This window comes from Sciurus vulgaris (assembly GCF_902686455.1).
Source record: "Sciurus vulgaris genome assembly, chromosome: 3".
NCBI classification, from domain to species: Eukaryota; Metazoa; Chordata; class Mammalia; order Rodentia; family Sciuridae; genus Sciurus; species Sciurus vulgaris.
The window spans coordinates 170,167,908-170,183,171 of record NC_136463.1 but is presented as its reverse complement, the minus strand read 5'-3'; the positions used below and the strand labels follow the sequence as shown (position 1 = coordinate 170,183,171).

Sequence of the window (15,264 nt, the reverse complement as noted above, 5' to 3'; positions counted from 1 at the left end):
GATGTGACCTTGTTTGCTCTGGAAACTTGTAGGACCTTCTATTTCTTTCATTTTTCTTTTTTCTCTTTTTGTCATGCTGGTGATCAAACCCGGGGCCTCTCGTACACTAGGCAAGCACTCTTCCACTGAACTACATCCAGCCCTTCTCTTTTTTTCCCATTTTGATGAAGGTTCACAATAATGTATCTTGTGAACCTATTTCATCATTTTGTGGGTGCCTAGTAATCCTTTTAATCTACAAACTTGTGTTCTTGTGTTCTTTTTAAAATATTTTTTAAAGATGTTGCTAGACCTTTATTTTATTCATTTATGTATAAGTGGTGCTGAGAATCGAACCCAGTGCCTCACACATGCTAGGCAAGTGCTCTACCACTGAGCCACATCCCCAGCCCAAAAGTTGTTTTTGTTTTTTTTTTTTTTTTTTTTTGAGAGAGAGAGAGGTTGAAACTTTGCAAAGCAAGATTTTTTTTTTTTGTACTGAGTATTGAACCCGGGGACACTTAACCACTGAACCACATCCTCAGCCCTTTTATTTTCTAATTTTTTTTTTGTTTTAGTTGTAGATGGACACAATACCTTTATTTTTATTTATTTATGTGGTGCTGAGGATCAAACCCAGTGCCCCACACACATTTGAGGCAAGTGCTATACCACTGAGTCACATCCCCAGTTCTTTTTTTTTTTTTTTAATATATTTAGAGACAGGGTCTCACTGAGTTTGCTTAGTGCCTTGCTAAGTTGCTGGCTGGCTTTGAACTCAAAATCTTCCTGCTTTCAGCCTCCTGAGCTGCTGGGATTATAGGCATACACCACCTTGCCCAGCGGCTAAACCTCTTAATTGCCTCATCTCTTCTAAGTTTCAATCTTTTTGTCATTTTGCTATACTCTGGGAAGTTTCTCCAACCTTGTCTCCTACTTCAAATCTTCTGCTGTGTTTTTTATTTCTACTAAGTCATCTCTATAATTTTTAAGAGCTATTTTTGTAAATGTTCTTTTTTTTAAAATACCTTCTTTGTTTCATAGGAGTCATAACATCTGAATTCTCTGAGGATATTATATATAATTTGTTTGAAATTTTCTTCTCCCTGAGTAGATTGTCTTTCCTTCAGATCGCTCTGTCTCATGTTTTTCTGTTTCCTTTTTTTTTGGTGGGTACCACAGATTAAACTCAGGCATTCGCCATTGAGCCACATCCCCAGCCCTATTTTGTATTTTATTTAGAGACAGGATCTCACTGGGTTGCTTAGCACCCTGCTTTTGCTGAGGCTAGCTTTGAACTTGAGATCCTCCTGCCTTAGCCTTCTGAGCCTCTGGGATTACAAGTGTCCACCACTGTGCCCAGCTATTGTCTTTATATTCTTTATTAGATGATTTCTTCATATATCCAGTAATCCTTTACTGTCAGCTCCTGATTATAATAGAAGACTAAAAAAGCAATTGGAATCTCTAAGCACATGAATAGATAGGACTTCTTAACTCTGAGTTTTATAGGGTGAGACTTGGGGAGATGATGTTAGTATTTTAAACCTTTCTCTTAAACTAGTCAAATTCTTACATTAATTCTTATTTAAACAGGGATTGAACTCAGTGGTGCTTACCCACTGAACCACATCCCAGTCCTTTTTTTTTTTTTTTTTTTAATATTTGTAGTTGTATCTGGACATAATAACTTTATTTTATTTATTTATTTTTCTGTGTGGTGCTGAGGAGAATTCAACCCAGTGCCTCACACATGCTAGGCAGGCACTCTACCACTGAGCCACAACCCCAGCTCCCCATTCCTTTTTTATCTTTTATTTTGAAATGTAGGGTCTTACTAAGTTGCTCAAGCTGGCTTTGAACTTGCAGTCCTCCTGCCTCATCCTCCCAAGTCACTGGGATTACAGGCATGTACCACCATGCATAGCTATATAAAGATTTTTCCAATCTCTTGCCTTTGCCTAAAGATGAAAGAGGTGACTCAGAGCCAAGGTAACTTTGGGAGTCAAATATAAAGTGATAGAGTGGGAGTCTTTGTACTCATTATTCACCATGCAAACTGTCAGTACTCCTCTATGTTCAGTGTGGCACTCATGACCTCACCTGTGCGCCACATCCTGCCATCTAAAGACTCTTTTACCCTCTCCACAGAATAAAGGTCTAGACTTTGTCATTGTGCAGCAATATGAAGTTGCGGGAGGTAGATTTACGAGTTTGTTTCTCAAACAGTTTTCACTCAATCTTTATTGTCTCCTCTCCTTAGCCTCCGATTTCAGAAGTACCTGGTACTTCCACGTCTTCTTTCTTTTGAATATTCAGTGATGTAAATTGGATTGGTTCTCAGCTATTCTCTTGCTGGCTGAAATATGGTTTTGGCTTTCTTAGGACTACAGAGTCAATCACCCATGTATTTTCAGGTTCTGGAATTTCGAGGCTGTGTTCTCTTTTCCAGTTCTTCCCATTCTTAAGTGTTCAACTTTCTGCTGTGATTTTAGTGATGTCAGTTATATTTTAAAGAAATTAGCCATTTATGGACAAACACTCCTGGGATTCTTTATTTAAAATTAGAGGCTACAGTTGTGGCTCACTTGCTTAGCACTTGTGAGGCACCTGGTTCAATCCTCAACTAAATAAAATAAAGGTATTGTGTCCATCTGCCACCAAAAAAATAATAAAAATTTAAAAATAAAATCATTAATGAAGATGGATTCTGCCAGTGAAGATGTGTATTAAAGAAAAAAAGAAGAAGCCATGTGCAGTGGTGCAGGTCTGTAATCCCACATAATAGGAGGCTGAGGCAGGAGGATTGCAGGGTGGAGGCCAGCATTGGCAACTTAGCAAGAATCTATCTCAGAGTAATAAAGGGAATAGCTTGGGGGAATAGCTCAATGGTAGAACATCTCTGGGTTCAATTCCCAGTACCACAAAAGAGAGAAGACAAGAAGGAGAGAGAAAGATATTGCTCTTTCTATAAGAATAATTCATATTTGTTATTGCCACCTATAATGTACACCAAGTACTTCAAATCTTAACAGTTTTTATGATATAGAACTAGTAAACTTAGATTATTTGTAAAATTATATACTCTTTCAGGTTTACTATTTTCTTATGAGGGTTAATTCCCTTTATCATATAAATATATTCAAAAGAAAAAGGAACATTTCTTTTACAGATACGTGTGTCTGCAGTATTATACCCAAGAATGGACTGAATGAAGTTGAACTTTAATAATGTTTTGTGTTTTACTGGAATGATAAAATGTGTACCTCAGGCATTTTATCTTCCAATTTTTAAAATTTTTTTTAGTTTTTAAAAATTTTATTAGAGACACGGTCTCACTGAGTTGCTAAGGGCCTTGCTAATTTGCTAAGGCTGACTTTAAATTTGTAATCCTCCTGTCTCAGCCTCCCAACCTACTGGGATTATAGGCATGTGCCACCATGCCTGACCCAAATCATCTCTCTTAATTCTATTCTAAGAACTTTTATAAGACTTCTGTCTTGTGGGGCACAGTAGCACACAACTATATCCCAACTACCCAAGAGACTGAGACGGAAGGAATACAAATTCAAGGCCATCCTGGGCAACTTAGACTGTCTCAAAATAAAAAATACAAAAAGCTGAGGATATAGCTCAGTTTACATCATCCCTAAGTTCAATTCTGAACAATACCACCAAAAAAGTCATTTTGTCTTTCTGTTCTTCAGAGTTTAACAACTCTTTCCTGGATGCATTGGGCTCAGATGAAGACTCTGGAAATGAAGATATTTTTGATATGGAGTACACAGAAGCTGAAGCTGAGGAACTAAAAAGAAATGCTGAGGTAATATTTTATCCCTGAGTAGAATTGGTCCGGTTGTGTTACTTCTGTTCTCTATTTTCTAAGACCACACTTTTAGCCTCAACCACAGGTTCATTTCTGCCCTTTTAGCAACCATCAAATAGTCTTCTTTTTCTCATGTTTGCATTTTATTACTTACACAAAATTCAGAACAAAACAAATATATCCTGACCATCTTATGTGCATCTTAGATAAGAACATGATTATGAACTGGGTGTGGTGGTGCACATCTGTAATCCCAGTGGCTTAGGAGGCAGTCGGATCACAAGTTCAAAGCCAGCCTCAGCAACTTAGCAAGGCCTTAAGCAACTTACCAAAAGCCTGTCTCTAAATAAAATATACAAAGGGCTGAGGATATGGCTCAGTGGTTGAGCACCTCTGGTTTCAATCCCCAGTACCAAAAAAAAAAAAAGACTCAAGAACCTAATGATTATGGTATGAATAAAGGTATATGTATATTAAATTATGTTTAAATTCACCAAGTAACTATATTATCTTTATAGTTAAATAGTGAAAACTATTGAATTAGTGATGTCAACTGGAGTCTGTTGGTCTCTTTCCTTAAATAATTAACTTTTGGGGCTGGGGTTGTGGCTCAGTGGTAATGTGCCTGCCTAGCCCATATGAGGCTCTGGGTTCCATCCTCAGCACCACATAAAAATAAATAAATAAATAAATAAATTGAAGGCATTGTGTCCATCTACAACTAAAAATTTGTTTTAATTAACCTTTGCCCCCAAATTTTAATTACTCAGAATCCCACTATCCTAACACAATTACTGTTAGCATTTTGCCATATTCTTTTGTCATCCCCACATCCACATATGCTTTAAAAATGTTATTGTATTAGTAAAGATTTATCCTGAAGTAAATTACTGAATAAAAATTTATGAACATTTTAATGGTTTTTGATTTACATATAACTGCTCCTTCCCAGTGTTCTACCTTACAGTGCTATTTAAAATGTAAACGTTTGCCCATAATCCCTACAGCAAGACAGCAATTTTTTTTTTTTTTCATTCCATTGTCCAATTCCTGTTAACATAACTTTGTGTAGGGCTGTAGTTATTATGTGCGTTCTTAGGGTTGAAAACCAAGTTAACATGTTGCTGGTCTACAATTTTTTTGTATAACTGAATAATACTGTATTGAATTGATATACTATTAGCCAGTCTGCTATTATTGGGTATATTGTTAGTCCCAACTTTTCACTGACTAATTTGACACAAATACTCTTTTCTTCTTTTGAATTATTTTATTTGAATAAATTCTTAGTTGGGAGTGGGTTCTTATACCAAAGGGTATGAAGAGCATAACCAGTCTGACTACACCATGCACTGCATCTTAGCTCTGTCAACTTCGATAATAAATTCAAATTCAGTGTTTTGGTTTTACTCAAATGAAAAATCACCCCCACTTCTGTTTTTCAGACAGGAAATCTCCCTCATTCCTATCGGCTCATCAGTGTTGTCAGTCACATTGGTAGCACGTCTTCTTCAGGTAAATAGACATCTTGATTTTAGCTAGCATTTACCCCTTACTATTTTGCTCTTTGCCTAGTTTTGTGAGGTGTAAGTTGAATGCTTCAAGGAAAACTTTGATCTTACATTGTGGATGGTGTATCTGCTTCAGTTTTTCTATTCACAAGTGACTTAAATTCCCCTGAGTGAAATATATTTATTAAGTTGTGCCAGGCATGGTGGTGCACACCTGTAATCCCAGTAACTCACAAGGCCAAGGCAGGAGAAACATAAGTTCAAGGCCAGCCTCAGCAACTTAGTGAGGCCCTAAGCAATTTAGTGAGACCCTGTCTCAAAATAAAAAATAAAAAGGACTGGGGATGTGCGGATGTTGCTCAGTGGTTAAATGCCCCTGGGTTCAATCCCCAGTACAAAAAAAAAAAAAAAAAAAGTCCCTTACTTCTTTCTCTGTTTGTTTTTTAAATAGCTTTTAGAAACATTGTTGAGGATGAAGTAGAAGAGATGACTGTTTCTCAAATTTCCTGAACTGAGAAAAATTTTGTTTTGTTTTACAATAAAATCTCGATTTTAAGATTTTATTTGTTTCAGGTCATTATATTAGTGATGTGTATGACATTAAGAAGCAGGCATGGTTTACTTATAATGACCTGGAGGTATCTAAAATCCAAGAGGCTGCTGTGCAGAGTGATCGGGATCGGAGTGGCTACATCTTCTTTTACATGCACAAGTAAGAAACTGCCAGACCCGAAGTAATAGGCAAAAAATTATCCAGACTCTTCCTTTGAGAATAAAATGTTCCTATCACTTGATTGGTTGACAATGTTTTACTTTTGTTATCTTTGCTTAGTACTCATCTCTTGATATTTCCTTTTAAGTGCAAAGTATTTTCTCTGTACTCAGACTACTTATTCATCATATAGTAGTATCTAGGCTTGGAACTTTAAACTGTTTTATGAACTTTAAACTGTGTCCTATCCGAAACCTTTTTGGTCTTTCAGTTTTACCAGCTAGAAAACCTGATTTATATGAATGGGAACTATATAGCATTTTTATTAAAGCTAAAGACTCTTGCAGGTTTCTCCTATTCTCCAGTATTAGCACCCAGTGGGTTAAGATGGTGATGAAACAAGTGGGCTGCTTAGTTAATAAAATTCCAACACAAAATGGGATTGTGTAGGCTTTGTCAGTATCCATTTCCTGTTATTTTTTCTCCTGTGTACTCTTTGATTCTGTTCACTGAGCCCCCTGTTTTATTTTTTGTTTTATTTTAAGGGAGATCTTTGATGAGCTGCTGGAAACAGAAAAGAACTCTCAGGCACTTGGCGTGGAAGCGGGGAAGACTGCCCGTCAGGCCTCGTGAGGAGCAGACTCCTAGGTTGGCAGTGTGCACTGCATTTTGCCTCACAGCGACCTTCCACACCTTTTCTCTGCCTGAGGAGAATTTGGAATTCTACTTGATGTGGGAGCAACAAACAGCTCAGGGCCAAACCAAAAGACAAAATTGTAGTTAGCCGCAGAATGCTCCATGCTGACTATTTTATGGAAACCTTGTTCTCATCTGTAGCTGATTCCTCTTTTTCTCCCACAAGAGTGGCACTTCCTTTTGTCTTAGGAATACATGTTGTAAATACGTGTGTATGTATAAATGTATACATAAATATATATATACACACACACACGTGCACGCAGAATGAATGGAGCCTTAAAGAGTTAGGATGAAGCTGGACACGGTGGCCACACCTGTAATCCCAGCAATTTGGGAGGCTGAGTCAGGAGGATCGCAAGTCCAAAGCCAGCCTGGGCAACTCAAAATAAAAAGGGCTGTGCATATAGCTCAGTGGAAGGACACCCCTGGGTTCAATCCCCAGTACCAAAAAAGAAAAGGAACAAAAAAAAAAAAGGATGAGCCACCAGAGAATATACCTGCTCAAAATTAATAGCACAGCAGTCTGGAGAGAAAGGAACGTGTCAGCCTATTCACCTGAGAAACATGTGAAGATACACATACCAGTTGGCTTTTTGCTTTTATGTTCCTTGAGTAGCTTCACTCAAGTCTGTGACCTTTCATGTGTGTTTCTTATGAGTAAAGTTCACTGGAAAGCCAGCTCTCCGTGTTACACTAATGACAGTTTATTCTCACAGGAGACATTTCTGTCACCTGACTTGAGGAGCTTTTTCATTCTTTAAATTTTACGAATCTGCCCTGCCTTTGCTGTTTATGTGCAGCTCCCAAGAAATAGATTGTTGGTGCTTTAGAATGTGTTATGGTCCGACATTTGGTATTCATTGTACATGTCACATTTGCTCTAGAGAGATTCCTTCGTACAGTTTGTTCATCATATTCCCCTATATTGTTGTGATGATGAAACAAGAATATTTATTTTCTTCTGTATCATTCTTCCATGCAGCAGAATGACCCTAAAGGGTTGTAATCAAAACTTTAAAAGGTGGAAAGATAATATTACTCCAACTAGACTCCCCAGCGGAAATGCTTAGGGAGAAGGAAAAACACAAGCATCTCTGCTACCCAGACAGGGAGGGCAGAAGATGTGCTGCTATGTAACAGCTTAGACTCTGGACCACTAAAGCTAAAAGCCCTGCTGCAAATGTGAAATGAAGTATGGGGGCTGTGGGGCAAAGCTGGAGCATCTAATCATTTGCTGTCTGACTTTGCCCGTAAAACAGGGTGAGAATTAAAATGTGACTGATTTAGGTAATCTCAAGAACTAACAAATGACAAAAGTGCACAATATATCTTTTTAGGTGCTGTGAGGGTGATGGGGAGACAGTATCAAGTGCTATATTAGTAACTTAACAAAACCAGCTTGGTTAAGCAGCTTATTAATAAAGAATGAGTTTGAGGGTGTAATTCTGCAAGCCCAAATGTCATTAGGATTGCACAGTTAAGAATTGCAAAATTAAACCTTCTTGTTATTTTCTTTCCTGTTTTTTTCTTGCTTTTATTATAACTGAAGGGATTACCCTTCAGTTCTTCGGGAGAAAACCACATCAGGTTATCAGGGGGAGAAAATATGTCAAGATCTGTCACCACAGAAAACACAACCTCTTTCCTGGAAGATTGCCTTTGGCAAACTCCAACCCTCCTCTTAAAACTTGGGTGTTCTGACATAGTCACATATTGTAGAAGTTTCGATCTTTGAATTGTAAATGGCCTCAGCACTTTTGCTTAACTACTGATAAATGCTTTCCCTCCTGCCATCTACCAACACACAATATTGGTGTGAATGTTCCCAAATGGTAGTGGTATGATATGCAGGAGATTAGAGCACAGGAGAATATTTGTTTTAAAAACTCGCTTTTCAGATTTTGTATTACGTCTACCAGGAGCCTCATTTTGTTCTGACTGAAGATTGTTTTCTTATAAGTGAATGAAGTGATCAAATTCTTTAGGTGGTTATCTCTTCCCTGTCTCTGCATATGAGGGCTTTGAACTGTTAAAATGATTGATTGGGAATGATTTGAAATGAGGTCTGTGTTAAGACACAGAGGAAAATGGAAGTAATGCCATGAGCCTAGATTGCTTCACCAGCAGCCCGATTTGAATTGCTTTCACGCCTTGCATGTGTTTATGGTTTAGAAGTGTGCTTAGCACAGAATCCTGATTTGGTTTGAGCTTCATGTCTTGGGCAGGACTTGTTAGTTGAAAATAGGATATTAGAGTACATGAGTTCTCTCGCTGCTCATACTTGCAAATTTGGGACTTGGATTTTACACTCTTTCTGGGGTTGTGGCCATGTCAGCCTTCCCCTCTCCCTTCACTCCTTTAACTTGTTCATTTGACTACAAATGGAGACTTGAGCTCCACTATGTTAGGTGGGGGGTGGTAGTTGTCAGTTTTTGTTTTGTTTTTGAACTGGCTGTATATATTTTAAAATTATAAATAGATAATATATTACTTTTTGCACAGTGTTATCAGTTTAAACTGAGTCAAGGGACGGGGCAGTTAGCATGTTGGGGCCAGGAAGGGACAAATTAGATAGGGACAGTTCCAGGCAGTCTGCACAATAACTAATTAACCTTCCTATTGAAAATGCCAAATGTGTAGTTATATACTTTAAATGACATTGAATTGGAATTTGATAGTAGTCAGTTCTGGACATAACCTTTTGATCTTAGTTGAAATTTTTTGGAAGGGAAAAGTAAATAAAAATTTAAACTTTTTATCCCCTTATATTATGGAGAACCAGAAAGTTGCATGTGACTAAATGCTGTTACCCATTTAGTAATCTAGATTATAATTTAGATTTTGAGAAGGTAGACTCTTGTTTCGTAGGGATCTATTTATATGTTTGTACACACTCATAAATTTTGCCTCAGCGAAGTAGAATAAGAAGCAAATTCATGAGTTGGTCTTCTATTTATATTTTGATTCCAAAAGCTGTTTCTTTACTTGCTATGGTTTGTTAAATCCAGGCCTAACTTAAATAGCTTAGTAGCAAATATGATAAATGTAAATGTGTTTACATTTTAAGAAGTGTGCAGTGATACTTACAGAACAATTAACTCCAGATGCAAATATTAAACATTATTTTCTTCTTGATCAAGTGTAAAATTCTTCTGAAAGAAAAGCTTTAAGATTTTAAAACCTCTACAACATAATCTATGAATTTATCCTTTCATACTGCAGTTACTGATATGTAACCACACACATGCGGCTACAGAGAGTCGTATAATGAAATTCATCTGAAGACCCCTAAATTAAAGAGAAAAAAAGGTAGTTTGGAAACTCATTTGTGTTCTGCTGAAAAGAGGATATGAAAGAAAATGTTTTCCTCCTCCTCTGTCCTCTGAAATGACTGCAGTGGATGCTTAGTTAGCCAACCTTTTTTTCCCCCTTTGATTTACTTGGCCCCCTGAGGTGGATTTCTGCTTTAAATCAGGGAAACAGCTCAGTCTCAAGGAGATGTGGATCTGAATATGTAGGGAGATTTTTAGAAAAATCAGCAACCTAGCACCAGATGCAAGTCATAAAAAGCATCCCATTAAACGGATGTGTTCTTTCCTTCTCATCTTGCTTTATACCAAGTAACACTCTAGCGAGTGTGTACCCAAACAAAAATATTTCTGCCCTCTAACATATTTCTAATGTATTACTTAAAACTTCTAATTTTGTCTCTCTTGGTATGTCTTATTAACATCTGAAAAATATGTGTATTTTATTGGGAAACTATAGTTTGTTAGGCCTTGAGAGTTTTGTGACAATTACTTTGCTGTGTGTCACCCCAATCATTGACTCCCTTACGGCATGCTTTGATTACTGGGCTTCAGGCAGTCACTTTTGTTATGTTTATACACAATTAGTAAGTTGTTTCCTTTGCACATATGCTGTGTGTCTGAGGTCGATCAAAGTGTGCCAGTATGAATAAGCATTTGATTTTAGTGACATTGGACTTTTCTTAAAGTACAGAGGTTTGAAGTATAGTTATGTCCACTGGCATCAGCAGAGAGGAAATGGGAGTCTGGCTCGGGATGCAAGTTTGTAGATCAAATGCCAGAACGAAGAAGAGCAGTCAACTGAACTAGTCTATTTCCAAAACAGTGGGCAAAGCAGGAGCCTGCCTGTGGGTGTGCACAGCTCTCACCGCAGGTCTCCCTCCTTGAGTGTTTCTGTCCCTCCCCACCTTCCTTGGCCTATTGTAGGTGTTTCCTTATGCTTAGGGAGGCCTGGGGATATGGCTCGCTTGGTAACACGCTTGCTTGCAAGCATCGCATGCACAGGCTCTGGGATCAATCCCTAGCACCACAAAAAGCAAACAAACACACTCTTTATGCTTAGGGAGAGGAAAACAGAAGTGAGGTTCCTATGCTTTGCCTAATGGAGCCACTCCCAGGTTTGCTGGCAGCTTTGGCCACATTATTTGTGAGGTGGGTTTTTTCATTGTGTTCTGAGTGACTTGATTCTGATTCTCATGTTGTTTTGTATGGAGCAGCACTTTATCTGTGTTTTAGCAGAACTGTTCCTCTGTATCCTTTACGGTTTTTCCTTGTTTTTGTTTCCTTTTTAAATTATACATAGAGTTTTTTTTGTGTGTGAAATTAAAGCCTTTATTAACCTTCTGTTGGTTTGACTGTTATTTCTAAAAAGGGCACATTTTTTGCAGACACTTTTAATAACTAATTTGAAATTGTGGGAAATCGTCTTCTGTTGGCTTTCCGACTTGGACTTCATGCAGTAATGCAAAGCTTGGCCATAGTCACCACTGAATTCCTGTGCTTTTTATCCAAGGAACCTCAGAAGCTCTGCAGAGGCTTCTGGCTAACAATTCATAGCACTGGCTTAACCAAGCCTTTCCTTTGCTTTATTAGAGTACCAGCAGGTGGTGAAATATCATTTGCATTTCTTTCCTAGACCCAGTGTGTGTGCTGCTCTCACTGGGTGCCAGTCAGTGTTGTGAAACCCGCAAGAGGGCACTCTCCTAGGCCATTCGGCTCTCCTTAATAGAAGCAAGGGCCTTTAACTACAGCCTGAGTGAGGCAGTGAGGACAGTATGTGAAAAGAAGTCACTGCTGTGGGAAAGAGATAAAACTGCAAGAAGCTTCAGCCTACCTGCTGCAGATAAAAGTGAGTCATGCTAGAGAAACACCTGTGGCAGTGCCACAAGAATTCCCATGTTTCATGGAGTGTTTGGATGCTCTTCTGTGGAAGGAAAGTTCTAGAACAAGATTAAAAGTGGTAAAATGCCCTGGGATAGAGATAGTCTGACCACCTTTGTCGAATCACAGGCTCCTTGGGGAGGTGGCATCTTTCTAAAGGAATGAATAGGTTACAAAACAAAAGTGACATTGCCACACTGCTGCTCATATGGCAGTTTCCGTTGGCGTAGGACTAAAACCACTATTAATGACAAAAGGAAGCCTCACAAGCAGGGTAGTGTGCTGTTTTCAGCAACTACTCTGGTTTCTCAAAATAGTCCTTTTTCTTTCTTGAGGTTTTGCTGCTTCCATCGAGGCAGGGCAGAGAAGGCAGCTGGCGTCATCCCCAAGGCCTTAGTGAAATCTTCAATCGACAGGTGTTCCTAGGAGAGGAGGGGCCAGAAGGCAAAGGTCATAGTCTTCCAGGGTTTGCTCAGATGAGTCATATAGGTGTGGCATATGAGTCAAATGAAGAACAAAAGCATGCAATGTCATGAGAGCCTGCGGAGCAGTAGGGTGGCATTTGGGGGTTCAGAGGATCCCTGAACTTACAACATGAAAGAATGGTAACAGTAATTGAGCTCCTTATCTTTCTGAGAGGGTCAAATTCACATTAGCCTGAAAATAAGTATTAGGACATTTAACTTAAGGTTTTTTTAAAGTTCTTTCCAGATCTTAGCTTTCTTTTCTATAAAATGGGAGAAATTTTATTAAAAGTCAATTTTCCCTGGCTTTTATGAATATGAAAATATTGCATAGAAAAGGACTTTGAAGGGAAAAAAAAAAAAAAATAACAACGAAGTATCTAGTTTGGTTCATCTACCTGCACCTATCAAACAATGAAACCAACCTGGCCCACAAAATAAACTAATGAACCCTATATGGGCATCTGCCTCAGTATGGCTATGTGAAAGTCTGTTGCTACCATAAGATCCCATTTTTCTCAGGAAGGGTCTTCTGGGCCTATCTTGCTTGAAACCAAGGTAGCAGATCAGGTCTACAGGAAGTAGGGCCTGTTTTGGCCCTAAGGGACAGAAGAAGCAACTGTCCTACATATGTACATATGGCACTTACAAAGACACTGAGACAGATTTAAATATAGTCAGCCCTGTGTTGCATGCACGGCTTCAACCAACCAAGGATTGAAAGTGTTTGGGATGGGAGGATGAAATTGTGTGTTTAGCTAGGTACGGTGGCATATGCCTATCCAAGCTACTTGGAAGGCTGAGGCAGGAGGATCACAGGTCCAGGCTAACCTAGTTCATCAGTAGAGTGATTGCCTAGGCTGTATGAGGCCCTGGGTTCAATCCATAGTACCCGCCACCCCCCAAAAAAAAGGATTGTGTATAGACTTTTTTCTTGTTCTTTAAACAATACAGTGTAACAACTGTTTACATAACATTTACATTGTCTTAGGTATTTTATGTAGTTTGCTACTTATACTTTGAAGTATGCAGGTGGATGTATGCAGGTTATATGCAAATATGATGCCATTTTATATGGGACTCGGGCATCCCTGGAGTTTGATATCATGAGGAATCCTGAAACAAATTCGCTGCAGATACTGAGGGGTGACTGTGTTCCTGTTTTCAGGTGCTCAAGCTAACACTCCAGAAAGTCAAGGTCAACCAGTTCACCTTCACTGTGCCACTTTGACTCCTGCCTGGAGTGGTTTCAGGTATACTGTGAGGGTCACTTTGTCATCCTTGACCTGCAAGTGTACCATAGTGTTTGCAGTTGACTGGAATTTTACCATTACAGATAGCCTCATCCTTCCTGACCTTCAGTTTTGTTCCTGGCTAAAAGGCAGCACATTAAATCTCATCAGTCTTATATTCCACGCTCAATGTAGCAGCCAGAATATTTTGTAGGAATGGGTTTTGCTTAGAGAGGCTGGGAGGGTGGCCTCAGAAAGTAGAATGGAGATTCTAAGAGGAGAAGCCAGGAAAGCCAAAGAACAAATTCAGAGCCAGATTTTACCTACCTATTTTGAAAACTAGAAAGCAAAATATTGTACCAGCTCCTGTCATCCTGTGAATGATCCAGAAGACTAGATAGCACAATTTTGCTTTTTGACTGTTAGCTGGGACTCTCTACCTGTCTGGGCCTCAGGTATCTTCAGCCAGGAGTTGACTAAAAGGACCTTTGGTCCCAGCTCTAAGAAGATACTGTTGTGATATTATGTAAGGTAGCCAACTGCCCTCTGGGCACAATTTAAGTTATAAACTTGCTATAAAACAGTAACTTTCAGCCTTCATTCATGCCCCACTAGGCACGGAGAGTTGAACAGGGCAGGGATGAGCATAGTGGGTCTCCTTTACATCTCGGGCTACTCTGCAACATTGGAGTTGCCTTGAGAGACATTTTACTGGCCCCCAGAGAGCCCTGCATTGCCCAACTTCTTGGTGAACATCTGCAGGCAGATTTCAAGCGCAGGCGCATCGGACACTCAGTTCTCTAACCTATCATTAGACTTGCCTCCCATCCCCAGGCAGGGCAGTGGAGCACTTTGCTTTGTAAGATAGAGTGTATGAGCATTTTGGGTATTGGTGGGTGGGAAAGAGCTGCCCAACCTCAGGTTCCTCCTAGCCGTCTCTACAAATGGCTCCACTATGCCCTCTCTGGCCCAGCCAGGCTGGCTCCTCAGCTCTGTCAAGACTGCTGGACTCTAACCTCCCCTTGCCCCTGATAGCAGGGATTGCCCATCCCAATGGACTTATATCTTTCATGCTCTTGAACTCTGCAGGCCTGCCAGCTGATTGCCAGCCTCACCCACGCCCACATCCGCCTCCCTAAGGTTTACTCGTCAGAGTCAACACTTAGATTACCTTCTTGCTACTGCCTGCAGCCAGACCTGCCACCCTCTCTTGTCACTGGCTCACCTGTGTTTGGAGCAGGAAGAGAGACCTGAAAACTTCTCCTACTTCCCCACGTGGCATTGAACTCTCAGTTCTACAAGAATGTATGCTGCCAGGGTGGCACATGCCTGTAATCCCAGCAATCTGGGAGGCTGAGATGAGATAAGAGGATCATGAGTTCGAAGTCAGCCTCAGCAACTCAGCGAGGCCCTAAGTAACTTGGTGAGACCCTGTCTCAAAATAAAAAATAGCTGAGCACAGTGGTGCACACCTGTAATCCCAGCAGCTCAGGAAGATGGCAAGTTCAAAGCCAGCCTCAGCAACTTAAATCCTGTCTCTAAATAAAATGCAAAAAAGGGCTGGGGATGTGGCTCAGTGGTTAAGTTCCCTTGGTTTCAATTCCTAGTACAAAAAAAAATGTGTGTGTGTGTGTGTGTGTGTGTGTGTGTGT

At 39.6% G+C, this 15,264-nt stretch overlaps 2 protein-coding genes across 6 annotated transcripts in view; one reads left to right on the top strand and one right to left on the bottom strand.

Annotated features, from left to right (window-relative positions):
- USP37 (ubiquitin specific peptidase 37) overlaps positions 1–11,379 on the top strand; it is an 88,192-nt gene extending 76,813 nt beyond the window's left edge. For all 5 annotated transcript variants that reach the window (XM_079135189.1, XM_079135188.1, XM_079135185.1 and 2 more), the window contains 4 exons: positions 3,687–3,802; positions 5,251–5,320; positions 5,890–6,028; positions 6,574–11,379. In XM_079135189.1, coding sequence (XP_078991315.1) covers positions 3,687–3,802; positions 5,251–5,320; positions 5,890–6,028; positions 6,574–6,661 — 413 coding nt within the window. In that variant the 3' untranslated portion in view covers positions 6,662–11,379. The remainder of the gene's footprint in view (positions 1–3,686; positions 3,803–5,250; positions 5,321–5,889; positions 6,029–6,573) is intronic.
- The window catches only part of VIL1 (villin 1), a 24,768-nt gene continuing 19,770 nt past the window's right edge, over positions 10,267–15,264 (bottom strand). The window contains exon 20 of the mRNA XM_079135190.1: positions 10,267–12,338. Coding sequence (XP_078991316.1) covers positions 12,225–12,338 — 114 coding nt within the window. The 3' untranslated portion in view covers positions 10,267–12,224. The remainder of the gene's footprint in view (positions 12,339–15,264) is intronic.